Genomic DNA, 27190 nt, shown 5'->3' with positions numbered 1-27190 from the left:
CCTCTCCACACTGCAGCTCTCACTGCACTACAGAATGCTCTATACCCTATGACTTTTATTGATTTATGGAGATCATGGTTGTCAAAGACCCAGTGTAATTTTGAGAATACTGAGCTGGTGCACCTGAAACAGACAGAGAGAATACTGGAGAAACTTAGTGGGTCTGGCAGCATCTGTGGAGAGAGAAACAGAGTTGGTGTTTTCAGCTCAGTGTGACTCTCTTTTCAGAAATGGGGCAGCTGAGCTGCTTTTGGATCACCTCATCAATGGAGAGCTTTTGAAAGAAGATGGAAGCTGAGCTACAGAAGCAGTTCAAACATATTCCAATGTGTTTGGGAGCTGGAGCATTTGCCCAGAGCATGTTGATATGAGCTGTTTGCTTTGGCATCATTCAAGGATCAACTGATTACCTTGTACGAAGAGTTGAAGAAATGAAGAGGACAGTAGTTTGCAAATCTTGACTATATATGAAGACGCATTTGTACATAAACAAACAGAGACATGAATATATACAAAGTATATGCCAGTGTTCTCTTGCAAAATGCAATACATTTGAGTTGTCAATATAACTCTGCTCAGGAAGAGAACTGACACAACATCGTTATTTTTTAACCTTTGGATAGCTTTATGTTAAATTGGAGGTCAAATTTATTATCTCAAGCTCTGTATAGTCTAATCTATTTGATATTTCTTAATCCATTTTTGAAGTTAACTTTGATTGTTGTTGTTACTGCACCTTACTGTGCATTTTGTGTAAGCCAATAAAGGAACGCTTCGTTAGTTTTCATTGAGGAATGTAAATACACCCAGCTATCTCTCCTCTTTGGTTTTATTCTCAAATGTCAATCTTGTTGTTGCTTTCAAGATAGGATTCTTGTAGTTTTACAAAACTGACTGCCAGGTTTACTGATATTTAAGTTGAATGTCCTTTGGGAACTGATAGAGAGATCTGAACAGATTTGTGGGAAGTAACCGCCTTCTTCTATTTTCGATGCCTGCAATGTTGTTTGCTTATCTTTGCAGTGTGTGTAAAGATAAGATCATCCCTTTGTAATAAACTGTAATCTAATCAGTGATCACATTATACTGTACTTAGACAATTTATTGTTTTAAAGGAATTATCTTTCTTCTGCTTCCCTCAGTCACACCTTCGTGAAAATCTCCCTCAGAAGGAGAATCTGTGTCTCAGTCTTTGATCTCCTCCCCCATATCTACTTTGCAAGGGCCTACTATCTGTCTCTCTTTGTGAATTGCATTGAGACATTTACTGTATGCCTGTGAGAAAGTTGGTGTGAAACAGAGCTGTTGGAATCAGTAGGATTTCCATGACAAAGTCAGATTAGAATTCTTTTTTGCTACATAAGAGCAGAGGATATAATCTGATATGTTTTATATTGCATTCGGTTAATTGGTAATGTACAACAATAGACTCTTGTCACTATTATCTGAACATAGAAATTTCAGAATCTGTTTCATAACAAGCATAAATGATCTCACCTGACTGAGTGGGACAAGCAATGGCAAATAATTAAGTTTACCTTGCGTATTCCTGTTCTTAAAAAAGAATGGAAGTTTGGCTCCTAAGGTAGCTTACTTACTAACTGAACCTTGTAATGTAAATAATGTGTTGGCATTCATTTCAAAGAGGTTTGAGTATAGAAGTAGAGATGTTTTACTACAGTTCCTCAGAACTTGTTGAGATCTCACCTCAACTATTGTGTAGTTATGGTCTCCTTATTATATACATGCCCATGGAAGGATTGCAGTTGAGATTCACCAGATTAAACTCTAGGATGGCAAGATTGTGCTATGAAGACAGATTAATGAAACTGGGTCTCCAAAGTTTCAAAGAACAAGAGGTGATCTTATTGAAATGTACAATGTTTTTTACAGGGCATGAAGAGGGTATATAGGTTGTTTTTCCTGGCTGGTGATTCTAGAACTAGCAAACATAGACCCAAAACAAGGACATTCAAGACTGAGATGATGACGAATTTCTTCACTCAGAGGATGTGAATCTTTTGAATTCTCTACCCCTGAGGACTGTGGAAACTTATTATTGAGTTTGTTCAAGACAGAAATCACTCTGTTTCTAGAGGCTAATTACATTGATAGATATGGAGAGGGTTCAAAAACATGGCATCGAGGTGATGATTAGCCCAGATCTAAAATGGTGAGATGGACATCATGGTCTGAATGACCTTTCCCCTGTTCCAGTGATCTTATGGTCTTTTATAACAATGTGTCCACTCGGCCTTTAATACAAGAAAAGTTCCAGACTCACTTAATTAGTCAATCTTAGCGGAGATGATAGTTAGAACACATACACTAGTCTTCAGTCTACTTTGGCTTGGCAGTGGTCTTGTCCAGAGGAAAAGTATACAAGGGAATAGAAGTTAATCCAAAGCTATATCAGGTCAGACTTAGATCAGACTTGGGGTACGCTAAGCAGTTCAGGAAAGCATTCCTAATAATCGACAAACCCTTAGAGTAGATGAGGTCCAATTTAACAGAATTATAAATGGCTTCTAAAGGTTATATTGAAAGACAAGATTAAATCAGGTTATATTCCCTGGAATGTAGAAGATTATAAGTAATTAGATTGATTTTTTTTTATAATGTCAAGGAGAACAGAATTGAAAAAAAATTTGCAGAGAGGACATGACAATTTTCCCCATCAAAATGTAGTTATGAGAAAGAACTAGCATTGCTTTAAGAGCTGTATTGCTTTAAGTGTTAGATATGTTCATGGGTCAAGAAGCAAGAAATCACATGACAAACTGCCCCAGGCAATATTAGCAGAAGCATTCTAGACTCATAATTATCTATAACTAAAAGTAATAATCCGAGCTGTTAAGTAAACCAGTAACAAATTTTCAAGTAAAATCCATGCTACATTATCTTTGTTAATTATTAATAATTGAAGAAAGCAGAGAATAGTGCTGAGGGGTGATTTGTCTTAAGAAAAAAGACAGTGATACCAGTTAGAATACTCCAGAAGAAAGCATCAGACATGTGTTGAAATGGTGTGGACTTGGATTTATATTTGCACACTAGAGAAAAAAAACTGTAAGAATAATGAATACTTGATTTCAGAATGTGTTCAGCTGCATTGCTGAGTCTCCATATAGAGTGACAATATAGAAGCAATCCTCCAGGTATTTGCAGCAGTTGCAAAAGAGAAGGGATATCAGAAAGAATACTATCAAATTCCTCAGCATGAATTGGAAGGGCACAGACATTCTATCTGAAGTTAGGTTCTTTAAACAGAGGACAGAGATGTTTTTGAGATCTAGCAATTTCAGAACTGGGTAGGGAAGCAATGGAATACAAACAGCCACTGGAAATAAGTGATTACACAAAATCAACATTTCACCTCTGCTTCAAGAGAATCAGAATGGCCCTGCTGAGCTGTGAAAAATGCTGGAAAATCAGTTTCATCCAAAATTCTGAAGTGTATCATTCAGAATTGGTGCCTGACAAGCAACAATTGCAAGAATTAATTAATCAGTTTGATATTAGGTGCATTGACAGGGGAAATGATTGATTTTTTTTAGAGGTTGAGTTGCCTGAGCAGATAATGGAGCTAGTCATAACTTCAACATCCAACAAAGCTTTCTAAAAATACCCCTTGGAGAAAATGAAACATCACTATCTTGATACATTATTTAACAATGACAGAAGATGTGAAGCAGATTTAACTAGACAATAACATCTGCAAGCATTAGGTGCAGTGCTAAATACTGGCAGTGTGGTTAGGAGGATGAAAGCAAGTAAGCTTGGTGGAAAGTGTGGTCTGTTGCACCCATGGCAACACTATCCTCCATTCCAAGATCGTTGAAAGCTTTAAGGTACAAAAGGACATTGGGCTCACATTTACAAGGTATGTGGCTCCCATGTTATGGACAGAGGGACAACAGGATGCAGTCTGACAAATGGCATGTGCAATATGATAGCAACAAGAATGAGTGTCACCACAATTTGTCATCTTGTCAAGAACAAGCTTCCCACTGGTCTTTAGATTAGATTCCCTACAGCGTGGAAACAGGTCCTTTAGCCCAACAAGTCCACACAGACCCTCTGAAGAGTAACCCCCCAGGCCCATTTCTCTCTGACTAATGCACCTAACACTATGGGCAATTTAGCATGGCCAATTCACCTAACCTGCACATCTTTGGACTGTGGGAGGACACCAGAGCACCTGGAGGCAACCCACACAGGGAGAATGGGCAAACTCCACACAGACAGTCGCCCGAGGCTGGAATCAAATCGGGGTCGCTGGTGCTGTGAGGCAGCAGTGCTAACCACTGAGCCACCGTGCAGAGAATGCTGTGGGCATTGTTTACAGGATGAATGGAAAATATCTGGATCTTGGGTCAATAGTATAATCTACATCAACAAAATTAATTTTGCTTAAAGTGACATTCATCTTACATTGGTGTGCTGATGCTACAATGCTACTCTGGCAATTCTGCATGGAAACTATGAATATTCTACCTTCTGGACATGAGTAGCCAGGCAATGGCAAGATCGCTAGCATGCATGGATTTCAATGTTGTGACCAATCATGAGATCACCAAAATAGTCATTGTAGCTGAAGGGACCAAGAATAACCACAATGACTCAGCCTAGACTTACAACAACTGTAGACAAACGGATTGGACACTCCTGTACAATGGAGAGACAGGATGCCAATGTTTTGGGGAACATCTCTGGGACACATGCACCAAACACCCCACCGCCCTGTGGCTGACCACTTCAACTCTCCTCCCACTCTGCCAAGGACATGCAAGTCCTGGGTGTCCTCCATCGCCAAATCCTAGCCACCTACCAACTGGAGGAAGAACGGCTCATCTTCCAACTTGGGACCTTACAACCACTTAGAATCAACATCGACTTCATCAGTTTCCAAATCGCCCCTCCACCCCACCTCATCCCAGATCCAACCCTCCAACTTGGCACCATCCTTCCTTCCCACCTATCCACTCCACCCTCCCCACTGACCTATCACAATTACTCCCATCTGCATCCACTTGTCACCTTCCCACTCCCAGCCCCACCCCCACCCCCTTTTTATCTCTCATCCCTTACACCTCCTAACCACCTCCACATTCTTGATGCAGGGCTTATGCCTGAAACATCAGCTCTCCTGCTCCTCGGATGCTGCCTGACCTGCTGTGCTTTTCCAGCACCACCCTTTTCAACTCTGACTCTCCAGCATCTGTAGTCCTCACATTCTCCTAGATTGGACACTATTGAGGATTTCAAAGGTGATGACATTTTGTGCATGTGAGATGTAATTCTATCAATCAACTATCAGAGAAAGTGCAGAATGAACATTTGTGACAAGGTTAAAAGTGGGCTAGTAGGATAAGAATGTAATGTTTCATCCATCATATGTATCAATACATAAACTGGTGCAATTCTATTACACGTGTACTTAAGAAAGTTGGCAAATACAGGGTATGTTTGGATCCAAGACATCGAAATCATTCTCTAATGAGATGCTCACACAAAATTCCAACATTAGAAATGTTGGACCTCAATTTACAGGAATTTTAGATTAGATTCTTTACAGTGTGGAAACAGGCCCTTCAGCCCAACAAGTCCACACCGACCCTCCGAAGAGTAACCCACCCAGACCCATTTCCCTCTGACTAATGCACCTAACACTATGGGCAATGTAGCATGGCCAATACACCTGGACTGTGGGAGGAAACCCACACAGTCATAGGGAGAATGTGCAAACTCCACACAGACACTCATCAAAGGCTGGAATTGAACCTGGGACCCTGGTGCTGTGAGGCAGCAGTGCTAACCACTAAGCCACTGTGCTACCCAGAAGGAATGCAATCCTTCTCCAAGCTGGATGTTAAACATGAATATTGGGCTGTTCAAGAATTAGGATCATTAAGAAATTACTATTTTCAGAATACTATCTGATTCCAGAGACTACCCTTCAATCTATCTGTCAGTTAGGAACTGGTGCATTGGTATATGCATAGATTTGCAGAAATTATTTCTGAATGGGTAAATATTGCTGATGATATTCTGGTAATGGACAAAAGATGGTGATAGCTCATCATGAAGGACACACCTTAAATAATAGGAAGGATCATGTGCATGTGGTTCAATCAAATCTTTTGTTTACTCAGGCCAACCTAGAAAAACTTGAAGATGAATGACACTTACCTCTTTCTCAAGGCAATAAAGAGATGTCTCAGAATTTCTAACATCCAGGCACCACACATGCCAAACTTTTCGCACACAGTATTATCTTTTAGATAACTCATACAGAAAGACATTCCAAATGTATGGGAGGAGGATTCATCAACAAACATTTGACTCACAAGAGTTGTCAGCAGAAACTTGTATCCTACAGTACTAACCCAAGGAAGTAGACGATCCTGGAAACTGAAACACCTCACAAAGAGCTAGAAATGTGCATCATGCAATGTAATAAAGCAATTTCAATTGGATTCAGAAGTTTATTGCAATTGCAATCTGACTTTTCCAACACACTGTGAAACACAGGATTCTATGCACACCTATTTGTTAACAAATATTACTGTGGAAAGCAATCGCAAACCCTTGAAAATAATTTGGTGCAAATCACTGAGAAGTGCATGCACCATTTAGTTTACAGCAAGTTTTGGTCAATGAACAGGGATATGACTTCAACGTCATCTACAAATTATCTAGTATGGGAATGACTACAGCTCTGAACATGAGTTTGCTATCACCACGTGAGCTTGTGTTTGAAAGGCGAGTTAGGACAACTCTGTCAACCCAGCACCTGTTCAAAAGATACAAGAAAAACCTTCAGAAAAATAAGGAGGAGCAAAGATGGTGCATGATCAACATGCAGGTGCAGACCTGCTTAATCTGCAGAAGGTCAGAATCATACTTTCCACAAGGTGAACTTTGACGTCCAGAGTGATATCTCAAGTGCACAGTGAACCTAGGTCCTACAAAATCACAACACTGAATGGAGCAACGTTAAGGGATGAACAGAAGCCAACTCAAGGAACTCTGATTGTACACAAAGCACATACATGTGCATGCAAACAAATAAACTGGGATAATGAAGGCATGGTCACTGTCAGGTCAACACCCAACATGCTAACAGCATATAAACGCCAACACACATCCACAAGCCAAGGACACCCAAGCGTGAAGCATAAATCTCTAAAAAGTAGACCATCAGAAGAGTTGATAGGATTGTCAATTCACCATTACACAGTTCAGACTGATATTCATTACTGCATAGTTTTCAATTATTTTTTGGGTGAATAAATTTGCAAATACCCTAATGTATATGAAATTTTACCATGTATGTAATGTTATCAGAGCTGATTTGTTTGAAGACCTAGATATGTAAAGCATTAAGGATCAGGATAGAATGACCAGTGCAGCTGCCATGTGTATTTGGACAGAAGCAAAGTGGAGTCAGGACACAAATATTGTTATCTATAGCTGCCGTTTGTAGTCGAGCCATTACATAAACCTGTATAAAATTTTCAAGTGAATTACTTCAACACTACTCAATCTGTATGACTTTACATTGAAAGTAGGAGCAGGAGAAGGCCATTCAGCCCTTTGAGTCTCCTCCACCCTTCAATGGGATCATGCCTAATTATCCAACTCAGTCCCTTGTTCCCATTTCCTCATTGTACCCTTTGATCCCTTTCGCCCTAAGAACTATATCTAACTCCTTCTTGAAAACATTCAATGCACTGACCTCAACCACTCTCAACCACAGGTTCCATACTCTCTGAGTGAAGACATTTCTATTCACCTCAGTCCTAAATGGCCACCCTACATCCTTAGATTATAACCCCTAGTTCTGTACTCTACAGGCAACAGGAACAACTTTCCCTCATCTATCCTGTGTAGTCCTGTTAGAGTTTAATAGGTTGTTATGTGAGTCTCCCTCGTTCTTCTAAACTCTAGTGAATATACTCCTAAATGAACCAGTCTCCCTTCATACCTCTGTTCTGCCATCCCGGGAACCAGTCTGGTTAACCTCCGTTGCACTCCCTCCATTGCCAGAATGTCCTTCCTCAGATAAAGACATCAAAACTACATAAAATAATCCAGATGTGGTCACCACAAAGCTCTCTACAATTACCCCTGTTAGCTTATGACTAACACAAGAACGTACATAAAGGAGAGAGAACACTGTGTAAAACGTTTAGCACAGAATTAGCTTGTGGACCCAGGTCGGGAACCATTTGATTAGATTGCTTGCAGTGTGGAAACAGGCTCTTCGGCCCAACAAGCCCACACCATCCCTCCGAAGAGCAACACACCCAGACCAATTCCCCTACACCTACGGGTAATTTAGCATGGCCAATTCACCTAAGCTGCACGTTTTTGGACAGAAACCGGAGCACCTGGAGGAAACCCACGCAGACATGGGGAGAATGTGCAAACTCCACACAGACAGTTGCCCAAGGCAGGAATTGAACCTGGGTCTCTGATGCTGTAAGGCAGCAGTGTTAACCACTGTGCCACCCACGTGCTCTTGTTTGGCAAGTTAAATCTATGAGGCATAGACAAAAAAAGAAGAGTTATACTTTTGAGAACACAATCAAGCCACACTGCTACACCCAAAGAGTGCTAGAAGTTTGGAATTATGTTTTGCTAATCACAGTTGCTCTGAGGTAAGTTATAATAATAATAATTATTAATTATAAGTTTGATCCATGTCTATAACCAAATCTATTCAGGGATATAGAGCAAAGATTAGGGTGTGGGACTTGATCAAAGGTCAGCTATATTCTGTTGAATAAAAAGACTAACTGGCTATAATGGTGAATAGTTCAGGCCCCAGTTCCTGATTACTGGTCATTGAGCCCAGGTACAGCAATGTGCCATGTAGTTATAATTTTTGCTTTTCTTTAGCACTTACAACTGAAGGTTTGATTGGGAAGTCGTTTCTCATTTTTATTCACCCATTCATAGGATGAGAGTGTTTCTCTTGGCCAGCATTTATTACCAATCCCTAATTGCCCCAAAGGGCAGGTAAGCGTTGGCCACCCTGAGTCTGGAGTCACATGCAGTCCAGACCAGGAAAGGACAGCTGTTCACTTCCCTAAAGGGGCATTATTGACCCCGGATGTGTTTTTCCCCCAACAATCGGCAATGATGTCATAGTCATCATTAGACTCTTAATTCCAGATTTTTAAAAAAATTGAATTCATATTCCACCATGGCAGGATTTGACCAAATCCCCAGAGCATTAGCTGGGTCTGTAGTACCAAGTCCAGTAAAAGTACCATTAAGCCATTACCTCCCCTTAGGATTGGAGTTGGGGTGTTAAGATGAGCCTTTGGTAAAAGGACAGCAATTGATTTGTGTCACTAAAATCAATGACCATTTTAAGTACCATTTAATGGCCATTTGGAGTACAGCGATGGATCCAGCCACGCAGTGTACATTTGTCTAGTCCATGCAATGGCATGTTTGACTAGCAAGATGATTCCTTGCTTTTGTAGCATTGGCAGAGAGCAAACTGCTGTGAGACCTTGAACATTACCAAGGAAGGTCACCTCAAGCAGGGCTTGATGATAACGTTTGGCAACATGTAATTTTGTTAATGAGCATGAGTGGAGAACAGACAGCTGGTGACGATAGAATATTCATAAGTTGTCTGTGTGTAAGTGTGTACATGTGCAGTAATGAGATCAGATAGAGCTGTATTGATTGGAACCTTTGGAAATGAATGTGCTATTACATTAAAACAATGTGCTTTCTTTTCTCAACTTGATTTCGCCCCTGGCTGACCTTGTGACTAAGTTACTGTTCTGTCCTATTGGATATAAGGTCATAGTTTTTATTTAAACTCCAGCACTTCTTGCTCAGTTATAATTCTTTATTTACCTTTTGTGAGGGAAAATCACATGTCTTCCCAAGCCTCACTCTTCCAGTTTACCTGCAGTTGAAAGGAGAGCTTGAATTGTTTGCCCAAAGCACTGATTAGTGTGAGGCTGGCTTAAATTGCCTGGCACTGCAATTTTGCCTCCTGTTGGATTTTCTCTTTTCTGCTCCTAAAGTTGTGGGGCGTCTGTTAGTTTTCAGCAGAGATTTCCTGAATGGGCCAAGTTATCGAGAAAGCAATTATTTCAGTGATTTAAAGCATGGCATGTGCAGTGAGATAATCCCTTGACTGACGTTGTGTGTCTCCTCCTACTGTGCGTGTGTTTATATTGAACTATGCCAAGCTGAAAATACCAGCCAGCTTTCATTATTATTGCACTCCTTGTATTTGACAGCCTCAACTCAGTTTTGTCAATACTAACACTTCAAGAGAAAGTCAATCTGCAAAGATTGGCTGGAGGAAACCTCTTGAACATCTAGAAGGGCACAGAGGTTTGTCTTCTAGACAGGATCAACAGGATTTTCTTTAGTATTTTATGGCTGCTACATTGTAAAATGACTTTTCCTTTGTTTCTTCCAGTCACCCAAGAGCAAGAAGTCTAAGATGCCACCACCAGCATCATCCCAGGAATCTGGTCCCCCAGATGGTGGTTGGGGCTGGGCAGTGGTCGTAGGAGCTTTTGTCGCGATTGGATTTTCTTATGCATTTCCCAAGGCCATCACTGTGTTCTTTAAGGAGATTCAGGAGATCTTTGACACCTCGTACAGTCAGATTGCATGGATCTCTTCGACAACATTGGCTGTTATGTACGCTGGAGGTAGGCTAATAAACTTATACTACAATTCATGCTGTAACTCATCGACATCAAACAGTTTGGGAAGCTACTTTACAGATGTTGGCTGAAACATATTAGAGCAAGTTCTGTAATTATAGAAAGGTTGCACATTCAATGACAACCACCTGTATTTATTTAGCACCTGAGATGCAGTAATTCATTCAGAGAAAAAAGAAATATAGAATGTATTCGAGAAAGAATGTCATTTATGAAGCCAATTTTTGATATATGTACAATCATATGCAATATTTAAAGTCGTTTCATATTTGGGTATGTTTCCAATTATTGATTGTGGAATATTGCAAATGGGAGATCAATCAAGATTGTTCTTCATGCTCAATCAGAACCCGTTTGAAGTTACAGTGTTTAAGGTGAAAATAAGGGTAGATATGGGCTCCTGTTCCATTTACGAAGTGTCTGTTTGTCTGGTTAGTTCAAGTTAATAGTTTCTCAGTCACAAGAACAATGAGATTCCAAATTGTATATTTTTATCTTCTTCGCTCCAGTAATGAATAATAGCAATAATATTACATTTGTTGTGTTTAATCGGATTCAAGAGGAATTAATTCTACTTTTGCTTTTACTACATGAACTGTAGTGGGAGTAGCATTGGGTGAATAAAGCAGTTATGGACAACTATATCAAAAGTTGGCATTTAACCAGACTACTGAAAGCAACAAATCCGGAGTTGTCACCATCGCGAGTTGTCAACCCCCTAAGCATTTTCCATTCACTATCTATCTCCAATGGTTTTCTCACTGGCCATCAACAATGGCTCGATGCACCAGCATCATTTTCTGAAGCCCCAGCTGGCATCACTCCTTACCCCAGCTACGTTGTGGAGTTTTCACATTATTGGTCTGTGTGGCTCTTTTCTATTCAAGAGGACAAGTTGACAGAAATTGCCAGAATTGTGCATCTCCATTTGGCCACACATGCCAGTTCTTTTAGAATATAGCCATCGGTGAAACACATGCTTCAATATCCATGATCTATCTAACCACACTTCAGGCACTGCTTCTATTTAACGTTTAACTGAAAACAAAAACTATTGGGGTGGCATAACTGAGGATATATCAAGCAAGTCTTCTGCTCGAGGCCAATTTATTGGCCCACCATTTTTGGTTATCAGCACAAAGATATTTTTGTATATCAGGCATGGATGCTGTTGAGGGGAAGCTAGATGGATAGACAAGGGAGAAAGCTTTAGAAGGTTAAGCTGATAGAGGTAGAAGAAGAGGTGAGGAAGAGACTTGTATCAAGTAGAAAACCAACATGGGCCAGTTGGACCAGGCAATGTGGCCTGTTTCTGTGCAGTACAGACTCTGTAATCATGGTTACTTAATTCATTGTTAATGTCATTAATTGTTTCAAACTACATGGCAGGACTTCTTTTCTTTACTCGTGGGATGTGGGCGTCACTGGCTGGGCCCAGCATTTATTGCTCATCCCTAGTTGCCCCTGGAGAAGGTGGTAGTGAGCTGCCTTCTTGAATTGCTGCAGTCCATGTGCTGTGAGTTGACTCACAATGCCCTCAGGAAGGGAATTTCAGCATTTTAACCCAGCAACAGTGAAGGAAAGGCGGTATATTTCCAAGTCAGGATGGTGAGTGGCTTAATGGGGAACTTGCACAGGGTATCTGCAGCCCTCGTCCTTCTAGATGGAAGGGTTTGAAAGATGCTTTAAAGATTCATAGATTCATGTAGTGCAGAAAAGGCCCTTTGGCCCAACATGAGGGAAATTCAGTTGATGTAGTTTATATGGATTTTAGCAAAGCTTTTGACAAGGTCCCACATGGGAGACTGATTGAGAAGGTCAAATTACTTGGAATTGAGGGAAACCTGGGGAGATGGATCAGAAACGGGCTTAGTAATAGGGCACCAAGGGTAGGAGAAGGCTGTTTGAGTTACTGGAGGCTGGTACCAGCATAACTACCACTAGAGACATGCTAATCCCAATTTCCTGCATTTGTCCCATATCCTTGAATGTTATAATATTTGAAGTACTTATCCAAATATCTTTTAAAAGTCGTAAGGCTTCCAGCCTCCCCTAACTTCCCAGGCAGTGTATTCCAGATTCCCACCACCTGCTGAGTTTTCAAAATCCCCTCTGAATCTCCTGTCCCTTATCCTACAGCTATGCCCCGTCATGATTGACCGCTCAACCAAGGGGCTGCTCTCTAATCACCCTGGGCATACCCCTCATAATCTTATCCACCTCAGTCATGTCCCCCCTTAGTCTTCTCTGCTCTAAAGAAAACAATCCAACACTATTTAGCTCAATTTCTCCATCCCAGGCAACATCCTGATGAATCTTCTCTGTACCCCCTCCAATGCTATCACATCATTCCTGTAGTGACATTACCAGGACTGCACACAGTACTCCAGCTGTGGCCTGACCAACGCTGTATACAACTCCCAACATTGCCTCCTTGCTCTTAAACTTTATGCCTGTACTGATGGAAACAAATATCCCATACACCTTCGAACTGAGGGCAGCATGGTGGCTCAGTAGGTTGCACTGCTGCCTCCCAGCACTAGGGACCTGGGTTCAATTCCAGGGCGACTGTTTGTGTGGAGTTTGCACATTCTCCCTGTGTCTGCGTGAGTTTCTTCCGGGTGCTCTGATTTCCTCCCACATTCCAAAGGTGTGTAGGCCAGGTGAATTAGGGCTAAATGTAGGGGGATGGGTTATTCTTCAGAGGGTCGGTGTGGACTTGTTGGGCTGAATGGCCTGTTTCTGTATTGTAGGGAATCTAACCTTAACTATCTTATACACCTGCTCTGCTGACTCCAGGGATCTGTGGATAAATACCCCAAGATCCATCTGTTCCTCTGAGCTTCTGAATGTCCTGCATTCGTTAAATGTTCCCTCATCTTGTTTTTTTTCCATCGTGCATCACTTCACACTTATCTGGGTTAAATGCCATCTGCCACTGCTCTGCCCATCTGATGAAGCCACCTATATCTCCCTGTAACCTACAACCTCCTTTTTCACTATTCTTGCCAATCTTGGCGTCGTCTGCAAATTTGCTTAACATTCCCCCCACATTTTCATCTGTATCATTTACACATTTAACTAACAATGAGGGACCCAGTACTGATCCTTGTGGCACACTACTGGACACCAGCCTCCAGTAACTCAAACAGCCTTCTACAACTACCCTTGGTGCCCTATTACTAAGCCCGCTTCTGATCCATCTCGCCAAATTTCCCTCAATTCCAAGTGCTTTAACTTTCTCAATTCGTCTCCCATGTGGGACCTTGTCAAAAGCTTTGCTAAAATCCATATAAACTAATCAACTGAATTTCCCTCATCTACACACTTGATCTCATTTAAAAAAAAAACACATTTTTAAGGCATGACCTCCCTTTAACAAAGCCATAGTGACTATCCGTAATTAACCCATTTCTTTCCAAGTAGGTATTACTTGGCTCCTTCAGAATTTTCTCCAATAGTTTCCCTAGCACTGATATGAGACTCAATGGTCTATAATTTCCATGGCCAGAGAGGAATTAAACATTTGTGTCAGTGCCCCTGCAATTTCCTGCCACACATTCCATGGCAGATGCAATTCATTTGGCTCATTCATAAAGTCAGGAAGTATGGGATACAGGGAGATTTGGCTATCTGGATTCAGAATTAGCTGGCTGACAGAAGGCAGAGAGTGGTTGTAGATGGAAAGTATTCTGCCTGGAGGTCAGTGTTGAGTGGAATCCCGCAGGGCTCTGTACTTGGGCCTCTGCTCTTTGTAGTTTTTATAAATGACTTGGATGAGGAGGTTGAGGGGTGGGTTAGCAAATTTGCAGATGACACAAAGGTTGGACATGTCGTCGATAGTATAGAGGGCTACTGCAGGCTGCAGCGCAACATAGACTGGATGCAGAGCTGGCCTCAGAAATGGCAGATGGAGTTCAACCTGGATAATTGCAAAGTGATGCATTTTGGAAGATTGAACTCGAATGCTGAATATAGGATTAATGACAGGATTCTTGGCAGTGTGGAGGAACAGAGGGATCTGGGTGTGTAAGTACATAGATCCCTCAAAGTTGCCACCCAAGTGGATAGGGTTGTTAAGAAAGCATATGGTGTTTTGGCTTTCATCAACAGGGGGATCGAGTTTAAGAGCAGTGAGGTTTTGCTGCAGCTCTACAAGTCCGTGGTGAGGCCACACTTGGAATATTGTGTCCAGTTCTGGTCGCCCTACTATAAGAAAGATACAAAGGCTTTGGAGAGGGTACAAAGAAGGTTTACCAGGATGCTACCTGGACTGGAGGGCTTGCCTTATGAAGAAAGGTTGAATAAGTGTGGACTTTTCTCTCTGGAGAGACAGAAGAAGAGAGGAGGCCTGATCAAGGTGTACAAAATAATGAGAGGAACAGATAGAGTCAATAGCCGGAGACTTTTCCCCAGGGCAGGATTGACTGGTACGAGAAGTCATAGTTTGAAGATATTAGGAGGAAGGTATAAAGGAGACGTCAGAGGTAGGTTCTTAACGCTGAGAGTTGTGAATGCATGGAATGTGTTGCCAGCTGTGGTGGTGGAAGCAGAGTCATTGGGGGCATTTAAGTGACTGCTGGACATGTACATGAATAGCAGTGAGTTGAGGGGTGCGTAGGTTGTTACTATATTTTACATTAGGATTAAACCTCGGCACAACATCATGGGCCTAAGGGCCTGTTCTATGCTGTACTTTTCAATGTTCTATGTTCTATTTAAGCCAGGGGACTTGTCTGTTTTTAAGCCCAACAGAGCCTCAAATACCTCCCCATTTCTTATGTCCATCTGTGGAAGTTCCTCACAGTCCCTTTTCCTAAATTCTGTACCTATGTTCTCTTTTGCTAAAGTAAAGACTGCAGACAAGTTTTCATTCAGCACCTTTCCAATGTCCTGTAGTCTCACATACAGGTTGCCCCCTTGATCCTTAATTAGCCTTACTCATTTACTGGTTAGCCTCTTTATTTTAATGTATTTATAAAATATCTTGCACTTTCTATATTCCTCTAGGGCTGCCGCTGAATTGCTCCTTTTGGAGTTGATAAAAAACTTACTCTTCTTCTATATCTAAACATCCAGGGTTCTCTCAACTTATTGCTCCTACCTTTCCCTCTCGAAGGTACATGTTGGAGCTGCACCGTCCCCAGTTCCTTTTTGAATGACTCCCTCCCCATTGCTTTCCTATAGACTTACCCACAAGGAGCTGCTCCCACATTATGGCTAGATCCTGCTTTGTTTTAATGAAAACTGCCTTTCCCCAATCCAACGCCATCTTTTGCATGCCATCCTTTACCTTGTCCAGAACAAATTTGAATCGTACCGTGTTGTGGTCGCTATTGCTTAAATGTTCCCCCACTGCCACATTAAACGTTGTACAGCTTCTTTCCCCAGAACCAGGTGCGGCACTGCACTGTCCTTTGTTGGGCCTTCTGCATATTGACACAAAAAGATCCCCCGGATACATTTCAAGAAAACTACCCCCTCAAAACCCTCAACTCCATGGCTTATAACTACCCCAATTTATGTTTGTAACGTTCAAATCCACTGGTATAATTACCTGATTATTTCAGTGAGTAATATTCACACTGAAACCTACATCGATCTCCTCCTTCCCATTACATTTTGGGTAAAGGCATGCAATAGAGTGGTAATAGCACCCCGCCCCCGACCACAAATACCACATTCAGTTCCAATTGACTTAGTACTTCTAAACTTTCTCAAATGCACCTGAAACAAGCCCATAGTATTCACTTCTGTGAACTGTCTCCATATTTGCTCCTCTATTTCTTGCTGACCCTTTGGGTGCTTATAATACGCTCCCAGTAAAGTAACTGCTCCCTTACCATTCTTCACTTCTACCCACAAAGCCTCGCTTGAGGACCCTTCCAAGGTATCATCTCTCCTTATTGCAGTAAATTACTCATTAATTAGTAGTGCTGCATCAACACCTTTTTCACACACCCCCTCTGTCTCACCTAAGGATGCTACTCCTTGGAATGCTGAATTGCCAGTCCAGCCAAGTTTCTGTAAGGGCAACAATATCATAATTCTGTGTGATATCCACACTTTTAACTCATCAGTCTTACCTCTTACACTCCCAGCATTAAAGTGAAACCATCCAGCCTTGCCTTATCTTTTTTCCACTCATCACAGCTGAACTCACTCTGACTTGTTTCCTTAGGTGTAGCACGATGTCTCTATTTCATCAATATTCCGTATCCCCTCCCTCTGCCAGACCAGTTTATATGGCACTAGCAAACCTACCTATGCAAGGACATTGGCCGCAATATGGTTTGGGTGCAGACTGTCCTATCTATATGTGTCCCACCATCCCCAAAAATGGTCTCAATGATCCAAGAAGCTAAGACACTCCCTCTTACACCAACTTTTGAGCAACACATTCATCTGTCATTGATTCTTATTTCTAAACTTGCAAGGATGTGGCACCAGGAGCAATCCAGAGGTGATATTGATGGTGTGGTGGCTCAGTGGTTAGTATTCGATTCCATCCTCCAGCGACTGTCTGTTTGGAATTTGCACGTTCTCCCCATGTCAGCGTAGGTTTGCTCCGGTTTCCTCCCACAATCCAAAGATGTGCAGGTTGGTTGAATTGGCCATGCTAAATTGCTCCTAGTGTTCATGGATGTGTAAGTTAGGTGCATTAGTCAGGGGTAGAGTCATAGAGATGTACATCACGGAAACAGACCCTTCGGTCCAACTCGTCCATGCTGACTAGGTAGCCTAACCCAATCTAATCCTACCGGCCAGCATCCGGCCCATATCCCTCCAAACCCTTCCTATTCATATACCCATCCAAATGCTTTTTAAATGTTGCAATTGTACCAGCCTCCACCACTTCCTCTGGCAGTTCATTCCATACACGTACCACCCTCTGTGTGAAAATGTTGCCCCTTCAGTCTCATTTATGTCTTTCCCCTCTCACCCTAAACCTATCCCCTCTAGTTCTGGACTCCCCCACCCCAGGGAAAACACTTTGTCTATTTACTCTATCCATGCCCCTTTGTAAACCTCTATAAGGTCACCCCTCAGCCTCCAAAGCTCTAGGGAAAACAGCCCCAGCCTGTCCAGCCTCACCCTGTAGCTCAAATTCTCCAACCCTGGTGACATCCTTGTAAATCTCCTCTGAACCCTTTCAAGGTTCACAACATCTTTCCGATAGGAAGGAGACCAGAATTGCATGCATTAGTCCAACAGTGGCCGAACCAATATCTTGTATAGCTGCAACATCACCTCCCAACTCTTGTACTCAAAACTCAGACCAGTAAAGGAAAGCATATCAAACTCCTTCTTCACTATCCTATCTACCTGCAACTCCACTTTCAAGGAGCTATGAACCTGCACTCCAAGACCCCTTTGTTCAGCAATACTCCCTAGGACCTTACCATTAAGTGTATAAGTCCTGTTAAGATTTGCTTTCCTAAAATGCAACACCTCGCATTTATCTGAATTAAGCTCCATCTGCCACATCTCAGTTCATTGGCTCATCAGATCAAGATCACATTGTAATCTGAGGTAACCTTCTTCGCTGTCCACTGCACCTCCAATTTTGGTGTCATCTGCAAACTTACTTATGCTCACATCCAAATCATTTATATAAATGATGAAAAGTAGTGGACCCAGCACCATTCCTTGTGGCACTCCACTGGTCACAGGCAAATATAGGATAATAGGGTCGGGCGGTGGGTCTGGGTGGGTTACTCTTCGAAGGTTGGTGTGAACTTGTTGGGCTGAATGGCCTGTTTCCACACTGCAGTGATTCTATGATTACAGACATTGAGGTCTTGCTTCTTAATCTACTGCCTAGCTCCCTGAATTCTTGATGCACGAGCTCACTCTTCACTTTGCCCATATCATCGGTACCAACATGTACCATGGCCTCTAACTCCTCACCCTCCCCTTTCAAAACGCCAAGTCTTTGTTCAATGACATCCTGGTACCAGGGAGGCAACACACCATCCTGGATGTTAGCACGTTTTGAGAAGATTTGTAGCTCACGTTGAGGTTCTGGATGTAGATTTGCTCGCTGAGCTGGAAGGTTCATTTTCAGATGTTTCGTCACCATATTAGGTAACATCTTCAGTGGGCTTCTGTACGAAGCAGTGCTGATGATTCCTGCTTTCTATTTATATGTTTGTGTTTCTTTGGGTTGGTGATGTCATTTCTTGTGGTGATGTAATTTCCTATGGTGATGCCATTTCCTGTTCTTTTTCTCAGGGGGTGGTAAATGAGGTCTACTGTATATTATAGTCTTCTGTAATCGCTGCTCACAATGTGGTCTCCTCTACAATGGGGAGACAATATGCAGAACAGGTGCCCGCTTTGCAGATCCCCTATGTTCTGTCCATAAAAATGACCCTGATCTTCCTATTGCCTGCCACGTTAAAACCCCACCCTGTTCCCTGACCAACGCCTCTGTCTCAGGCTTGCTGCAGTGCCTCATAGTCTATTTGGATACAGATAAGAATTAAAATGGTTGCTCCCTCTTAATTGTCACATCGTGGTTCTGTGTTAGGTAATAGGGCTATCTAGTGTCTTTGATTAAGGTAATTCACTTTTCACTGTCCCAGCCATCAATTTGAATGGCGTGCATTGACAGGTTAAGATGATCTAGAAAAACCCATTCACATTTCTGGGAACCACCATAATAGGGAGTTTCAGTTTATCCTCAGAAACATTTACTAAATTTCAGGAAGGTTGCTTGCGATCATCCTGCGATAAGTAGCGTCTAGTCCCAACACCAGCTCAAAAGGATGGGACTGGTTATAACTGATTAGCATTTCTGCATAGGTATAAATTTAATGTGTTTCCTGATGGCGTGTAGAAGATAATAAAGGAAGTCAATTTAAAGTCAGGTTAGAGGGTCCCTATGAACTCAAAGAAATCGTGCATAGCAATTTTGTTGTTGCTGTTCCATGTGACTTCTGGAAGCCATTTTGGAGGCTCCTGTCTCTATGTTAAAGACAGATTAGACTTTATTACAAAGCAATTAATGTTGCAACTACACCATCATGGCAGACCTATATAACCAGCATTATAGTGGTGAGGTTTATAGCATTACATTTTAGGGCTTTTGTTTTGGTCTATGAAAGTGACACAGTTTGGAGCTTCAATCTTTTAATTTGAAGGTAAATGAAATGGGTCATGTGACCTGTTCTGAATCTTGTGGGGGTTGTGGAGGTGGGGGGTAGACAGGAAACCTGAGTGGTTTGATTCAGAAGAGATCACATGGGAAACAAAAACAGAAACTGCTGGTAAAATTCAGCAGGTCTGGCAGCATCTGTGGAGAGAAATCAGAGTTAATGTTTCGAATATTCCCTGTTAAGAGATAAACAAGCTATTTAAACTTGAAGAGAACAACTGTTTTGAAGTCCACAGTGAGGACACCTTAAGTTTCTAAAAGATGTTAGAACTACCAAATTGTGAACTTAATAGCTATGCCTTTACTTCCAAGGATTTGAAACAAAGGTTGGGAACAGCTATAACTGTTGAGGATTTCTACTTAGTACTGAAGCTAATGTGATTCCTGTTGCTACGGCAAAGACAACAAATTGTAATATCATAGCATCCTTACAGCATGGACGCAGGCCATTCAGTGCATCAGGTCTACACTGACCCTTCGAAAAGCTGGGTCACCCCCCCACAGACGCACCCCTACCCTATCCCTATAACTCTGCATTTCTCCATGGGTACCCATTCCTTATCCCTATGATCCTGCATTTCCTCAGGGCGATCCCTACCTTATCCCTATAACCCTGCATTTCCCCATGGCTACCCTATCCCTACGTACCCTGCATTTCCCTGTGGCTAATCCAGTGAATCTGCACATCCCTGGACACTATGGGCAATTATGTCATTATCTTCTTTTTAGGCACTGCAAGTAATGCTACTGCTTTTCCTTTTATTCCTCTTTTGTATCCAAGATTTGTACCTAGATACTTATACCTAAGATGGCACCATTAGGAGCAGCCATTGTAAAGACTTTTCACTGTTCTCCTCAACTGAAGTACATGTGACAATAAAGGATACCCTATTCTAAATTTAGCATGGCCAACCCCACCTAACCTGTACATCTTTGGACTGTGGGAGGAAACCTGAGCATACCCATACAGACACAGGGAGAATGTGTGTATGCGCACGTAGATAGTCACCCAATGATGGAATCGAACCCGGGTCCCTGGCACTGTGAGGCAGAAGAGCTAATCACTGAGCCGTCGTGCTACCCTTTGAAGCAATGAAGGAAGTCACTTTGAAATCAGATTACAAGATCCCTGTGAATCCAAAAACATCTCACACAGCAACTTTGGTATTACTGTTTCATCTTACAGGGTCAGTAGCCAACTGGGAAATGGAAAGCAAAATGAAGAGGAGTCAGGCCTGCGCCTTAAGCAGTGAAAACGTTGGCCTTATTGTTTACCACATGGAAAGTTAAGGGGAGGTCAGGCTTTGTTTTAAGATGGAGTTTTAGGAATTATGGCAAGGGCTGGAGGTTTGCCAAGTTGGAGCTAGAAGGGGACTCCTGAGGAAAATGCTAATTTTTGGGAGATAATAGTGAGGAGCAAAATGAACATAAGCAAAGCCTTTGGAAGTTGTGGATCACTTTCGATTGTTTCTTGGAGAATGTCCACCTAAAGGGACCGAACAATGTAACAAAATCTGTGGCTTTAGTTGTCCTGAGAAGAATAGAGGGACAAATTCCAATGAATGGTTTAAAATGCAAGTTTCGTTTATTTATCTGTTTGATTTGATTTGATTCAGCAATGTCACATGTACCTAAGTACAGTGAAAATTTTTGTTTTGCGTTCAGCACTGGCTGCAACAAGCAAAGATCATACAGTGAGTGGACAGTGACAGCTGCAAAGAAGACTTTCAGAAAGCAAGATCAATATTAGATTTGAAATTGGAGAGGTCCATTAAGCACTCTAATAACAGGAGGGAGGAAGCTGTTCTTGAACTTGTTAGTTTGTGTGTTTAAGCTTTTGTATCTTCTACCTGACAGAAAAGATTGGAAGAGGTTACAACAGGGGCAGGAGTGGTCTTTGGTGATGTTGGCTGCCTTTCTGAGCCAGCAAGAAGTGTAGATGGAGTCAGCAGATGGAGGGTTGGCTTGCATGATAGACTGAGCTGTGTTCACAGCTCCCTGTCATCTCTTACAATCCTGGGCAGAGCAGTTGCCGTACCAAGCTGTGATGCATCCAGATAGAATGCTTTCTGTGGTGCATCTGTGAAACTTGGTGAGTGTTTTTATGGACATGTCGAAATTCCTTTGCTCACAGGGGAAGTAGAAGTGTTGTTGTATGCCTTCTCGAATGTTGCATGACCATAGGTGGCCCAGGACAAATTGTTGGTGATTGTCACTCTGAGGACTTTTGGAAAGGAAAAGAAAAATAGTGTTTAGTCATTAGTGTTTTTAATCAGCGGATCCAGTGAAAGATTTTAAAAGGTGGAATCTTGTCTTGGGTCTTTCTTTTCAACAGAAGTTAAAGGTTGGAATTTCTGTTTAAAAATATTGGTCTCAACAGAGATCACATCTGGTAAATGATTACCAGTTTTATGCGTGTGTATGCTGGTGGTTTATTTGGTGCATGCATTACATTTTAACTTAAATGAAGTGTCTGGGAAATTTACTCTTGCATTATGAACTTCATGTGGCCAACTTCAATTTTTTTCACATACCAGCAGCTTTCATTTTGATCTCGGGCAGGAGGCACTTCTGTATCACATGAAGGTCAAACAGTGGCAATTATATAATTTCATTTATTGAATTTAAGCAAAATACTCAATGCAGGATGTAGCAGACATATTTATAAGGCAGCATTAATAAAAGTGTGTCATATACAATAAGCAAAAAGGATTGCTTTGAGACTTCTGTCAGGTAAAACAAAAGTCACATGTTTTTAAACATTTATACTACATAACATAATTCACTGTGGCTCAAGTCCATTGCTATTTACTTTGTTTTTATCTGAAAGTATCTTTAACATAAAAAAAAAAACAGGTGAGCTGATAGAATGAAAACCAGAGAACTCTCAATCTCTGAAGGCTTGGGTAAATCTCTGGCAGTAACTTAAGTGACAGATTTGTGAAATTCTTTCAAATCATTTCTCTAGCATTTTTACCCATCTTCCAATCAAGTGAAGGTGATGCCAGCAGATAGCTCTGTTGAATGTCAGGACTGTTGACTGTAGAATGTAGGTGAGGCTGACAGATCTCTGGTTATATAAAGAAAGAATGTCAACAAAAGTTTATTTTTAAGACTTGCTCATGGGATGTGAGCACTGTTGACAAGGCCAGCATTTATTGCCCACCCTTCATCGTCCTTGAGCTGTGTTTTTGAACTGCTGCAGTTTGTGTGGTGTAGGTACACCCATTGTTAGGAAGGGAGTGCCAGGTTTTGACCCTGAAAAACAATAAAGGATTGTTCCAAGTCAGGATAGTGTGTGGCTGGGAGGGGAACTTACAGGAGTTGGGTCCCCATGTATCTGCTGCCTTTGTTCTGTTGCGTAGTCAAGGTCATGATTGGAAAACTGTGGTCATCTCCAATGTAGAGAGAATCTAGCCACCTTCCTTTGATCCTCGACTACATTACCATCGCTGAGTCCCCCAGGATGACAACATCTTCGGGTTTACCATTGACCAAAAACTGACCTCAAAGCATCTATATAAATACTATGGCTGTAGGAATAGTCAGAGGCTGGGAAGCTTGCCACATAACTCACCTCTCCTGTTGCCAGTGCCTGTCCACCACCTACAAAGGGCAAATGACAATTGTGATGGAATACTCTTCACTTCCCTGGGTGAGTGTAGCATCAATAATAGCTTACCTTTCATGTGTACATGGTAGCAGCACGTACGCCATCAAAAAGATGCACTTCAGCAACTTGTCAAGTCTCCTTTGACAGCACTTTCTAAATCCATGACCTTTGCCAGCTTGAAGAACAAAGGCACTAGGTGCATGGGAGAACCACCATCTTTAGATTCCCTTCCAAGTTGCAGACCATCCTCACTTGGAACTCTATCACTGCTTCTTCACTGTTTCTGGGACCATATTCCCGGAACTCCATTCCCAACAGCGCTGTGAGTGCTGCTTTTCCAAAAGGATTGCAGGAATTCAAGAAGGATGTTATTAAACTGGAAAGAGTACAGAATAAATTTACAAGGATGTTGCCAGGACTCAAGGGACTGTGTTATAGGGAGAGGCTGGACAAGCAACAGCGTAAGAGACTGAGAGGGAACCTTATAGAATTATATAAGATCATGAGAGGCATGGAGAGAGTGAATGCACTCTGTCTTTTTCTCATGTTTGGATAATCGAGGACTAGCGGACTTAAGGTTAGAGGGGAAAGAATAAAAGGGAACCCTGCGGGGCAATGTTTTTACACAGGAGATGGTACGCATATGGAATGAGCTGCCAGCGGAAGTGATTGAGGCAGGTACATTAACAACATTTAAAAGGCATTTGGACAAATAGAAGGATATATGCCACGTGCAGGGAAATGGGGCTAGCGTGGATGGACATTTTGGTCGGCATGGACCAGTTAGGGCCAAAGGGTCTGTCTCTGTTCTGTAGGACTCTATGACTCTAAGTCAGCCTGCCATCATCTTCTCAAGGTCAGTTAGTCATAGGCAATAAATGCTGACTTCACCAGTGATACTGATCTCCTATGAGTAAATTAAAAAAAACTAATTTAACATCAGATAGAAGCAGTTAATAAAAGATATCGACTGTGGAAATGCATGTGAGTGCTCTGTGCAGCATTTCAATTCTCACTCACATTTTACATGGCACCTGCAGGAATTCACAGAGTTACAGAAGTGTTCGCTGGGATCCACGGGGTTATCTGAATATCCTGAATTACAAAGCCGGAGCAAAATAATCAGCGTAGTGGCCAGGTAATTCAAACGACAGATGAGACTATACTCTATCATTGCCAAATATGTGCCAGGCACAGCCAAGTGCCGACAGAATTAACATTTGATCAAGCATTGTGGAAAAGACATGGGAAAGCCTAGCAATGGCTTCGTTCAATGTTGGAGGGAAGATGTATTTAGTTCTAGTCCATGTGCCATAGTATATAAGAAGCTAAATGTCCTTACTTAGAGATAAAGAACAGGCAGGCTCAGGGACATTGTCATCCACAGTCGAAGATATTGGAGGCCAGTTTCTCAATAAGCAGGTTGCTGCTGGGAATCCCTCGCTAATGAGTATGACTGTCCACAGAGGAATTTCCGTGTCCCTGCTCTTGGGATCCGTGGGTCCATGTGTGGCTGACCAACCTGTAAGCATCACTGTTCTCACCACTGCCTGTAGCTGCCCTGTCCCCACTGCTGCCTGTATCTGCACTGTTTCCACCACTGCCTATAGAGGCACTGTCCTCACAGCTGCCTGTAACTGCACTGTCCCCACTGCTGCCTGTCCTTACACTGTTTCCACCACTGCCTATAGATGCACTGTCCCCACAGCTGCCTGTAACTGCACTGTTCCCAATGCTGCCTGTCCTGACACTTTTCGCACCACTGCCTGTAGCTGCACTGTCCTCATAGCTGCCTGTTACTGCACTGTCCCCACTGCTGCCTGTCCTGACACTGTTCCCACCACTGCCTGTATCTGCACTGCTCCCACCACTGCCTGTAGCATCACTGTTCTCACCACTGCCTGTAGCTGCACTGCCCCCACTGATGCCTGTAGCTGCATTGTCCCCATCACTGCCTGTAGCTGCACTGTCCCAGGCACTGCCTGTAGCTGCACTTTCCCCATCGCTGCCTTTACCTACACTGTCCCCGCTGCTGCTGGTAGCTGCTCTGTCCCCACTTCTGCCTGTTCCTACATAGTCCCCACAGCTGCCTGTAGTTGCACTATCCCGACAGCTGCCTATAGCTGCACTGTCTCCACCACTGCCTGTAGCTGCTCTGTCCCCACTGCTGCCTGTGCCTACACTGTTCCCACTTCTGCCTGTAGCTGCTCTGTTCCCACTCCTGCAGGAACCTACACTATCCCCACTGCTGCATGTAGCTGCTCTTTCTCCACAGCTGCCTGTACCTACACTGTCCCCATCACTGCCTGTAGCTCCCCTCCCTCACCACTGCCTGTAGCAGCATTGTTCCCACCACTGCCTGTATCTGCACTGTTCCCACCACTGCCTGTAGCTGCTCTGTCCCCACTGCTGCCTGTATCTGCACAGTTCCCACCACTGTCTGTAGCAGCACTGTTCCCACTCTTGCCTGTAGCTGCACTGTGCCCACTGCAGTCTGAACCTACACTGTCCCTACCACTGTCAGAACCTACACTGTCCTTACCACTGCCTGTACCTACACTTTCCCCACTGCTGCATGTAGCTGCACTGTACCCACTGCTGCCTGAACCTGCACTGACCCCACCGTTGCCTGTAGCTGAACTGTTCCCCTGCTGCCTGTAGCTGCACTGTCCCCACTGCTGCCTGTCCTAACACTGTTCCCACCACTGTTGGTGGCAGAACTGTCTCCACTGATGCCTGTAGCTGCATTGTCCCCACTGCTGCCTGTAGCTGCACTGTTCCTACCACTGCCTGTCGCTGCACTGTCCCCAATGCTGCCTGTCCTAACACTGTTCCCACCATGTTGGTGGCAGTACTGTCTCCACTGATGCCTGTAGCTGCACTGTCCCCAATGCTGCCTGTAGCTGCACTGTCCTCACCACTGCCTGCAGATTCCCTTCCCTCACCACTGCCGATAGCAGCACTGTTCCCACAGCTGCCTCTTGTTGCACTGTCCCCACTCCTGCCTTTAGCTGCACTGTGCCCACCACAGCCTGAACCTACACTGTCCCCACCACTGCCTGTACCTGCACCGTCCCCACTGCTCCCTGTAGATGCACTGTGCCCACCGCTGCCTGAAACTACACTGTCCCCACTGCTGCCTGTATCTGCACTGTTCCTGCGACTGCCTGTAGCTGCACTTTTCCTACCGCTCTCTGTAACTGCACTGTCCCCACTGCTGCCTGTCCTGACACTATTCCCATTGCAGTCTTTGGCAGTACTATCTCCACTGATGCCTGTAGCTGCATTGTCCCCACCGCTGGCTGTATCTATAATGTCCCCACTGCTGCTGGTAGCTGCTTTATCCCCACTGCAGCCTGCAGCTGCACTGTCCCCACAGCTTCCTGTAGCAGCATTGTCCCCACCGCTGCCTGTGGATGCTCTGTCCCCACCACTGCCTGTAGCTGCACTGTCCCCACAGCTGCCTGTAGCTGCACTTTCCCCATCGCTGCCTATACCTACACTGTCCCCACTGCTGCTGGTAGCTGCTCTGTCCCCACTGCTGCCTGTGGTTGCACTGTCCCCTCAATGCCTGTAGCTGCACTGTTCCACTGCTGCCTGTATCTGCTCTGTCCCCACAGCTACCTGTACCTACACTGTCCCCACTGCTGCCTGTAGCTGCACTGTTCCACTGCTGCCTGTAGCTGCTCTGTCCCCACTGCT

The 27190-nt window shown here is 43.2% G+C and overlaps 1 protein-coding gene across 2 annotated transcripts in view; it reads left to right on the top strand.

Annotated features, from left to right (window-relative positions):
• The window catches only part of LOC122559860 (monocarboxylate transporter 2-like), a 189498-nt gene that overhangs the window by 62191 nt on the left and 100117 nt on the right, over window positions 1-27190 (top strand). Inside the window, exons 1-2 of one of the 2 annotated variants that reach the window (XM_043709984.1) lie at window positions 9968-10374; window positions 10463-10700. In XM_043709984.1, the coding sequence (XP_043565919.1) occupies window positions 10487-10700 (214 nt within the window). In that variant the 5' untranslated portion in view covers window positions 9968-10374; window positions 10463-10486. Of the gene's footprint in view, window positions 1-9967; window positions 10375-10462; window positions 10701-27190 lie in introns of those variants that run through there. The other variant, XM_043709985.1, reaches the window with a different exon arrangement.

This window comes from Chiloscyllium plagiosum, chromosome 19, assembly GCF_004010195.1.
Source record: "Chiloscyllium plagiosum isolate BGI_BamShark_2017 chromosome 19, ASM401019v2, whole genome shotgun sequence".
Taxonomy (NCBI): domain Eukaryota; kingdom Metazoa; phylum Chordata; class Chondrichthyes; order Orectolobiformes; family Hemiscylliidae; genus Chiloscyllium; species Chiloscyllium plagiosum.
Note: the sequence above shows the minus strand (reverse complement) of the source record. Positions and strands in the feature narration are given on the sequence as shown.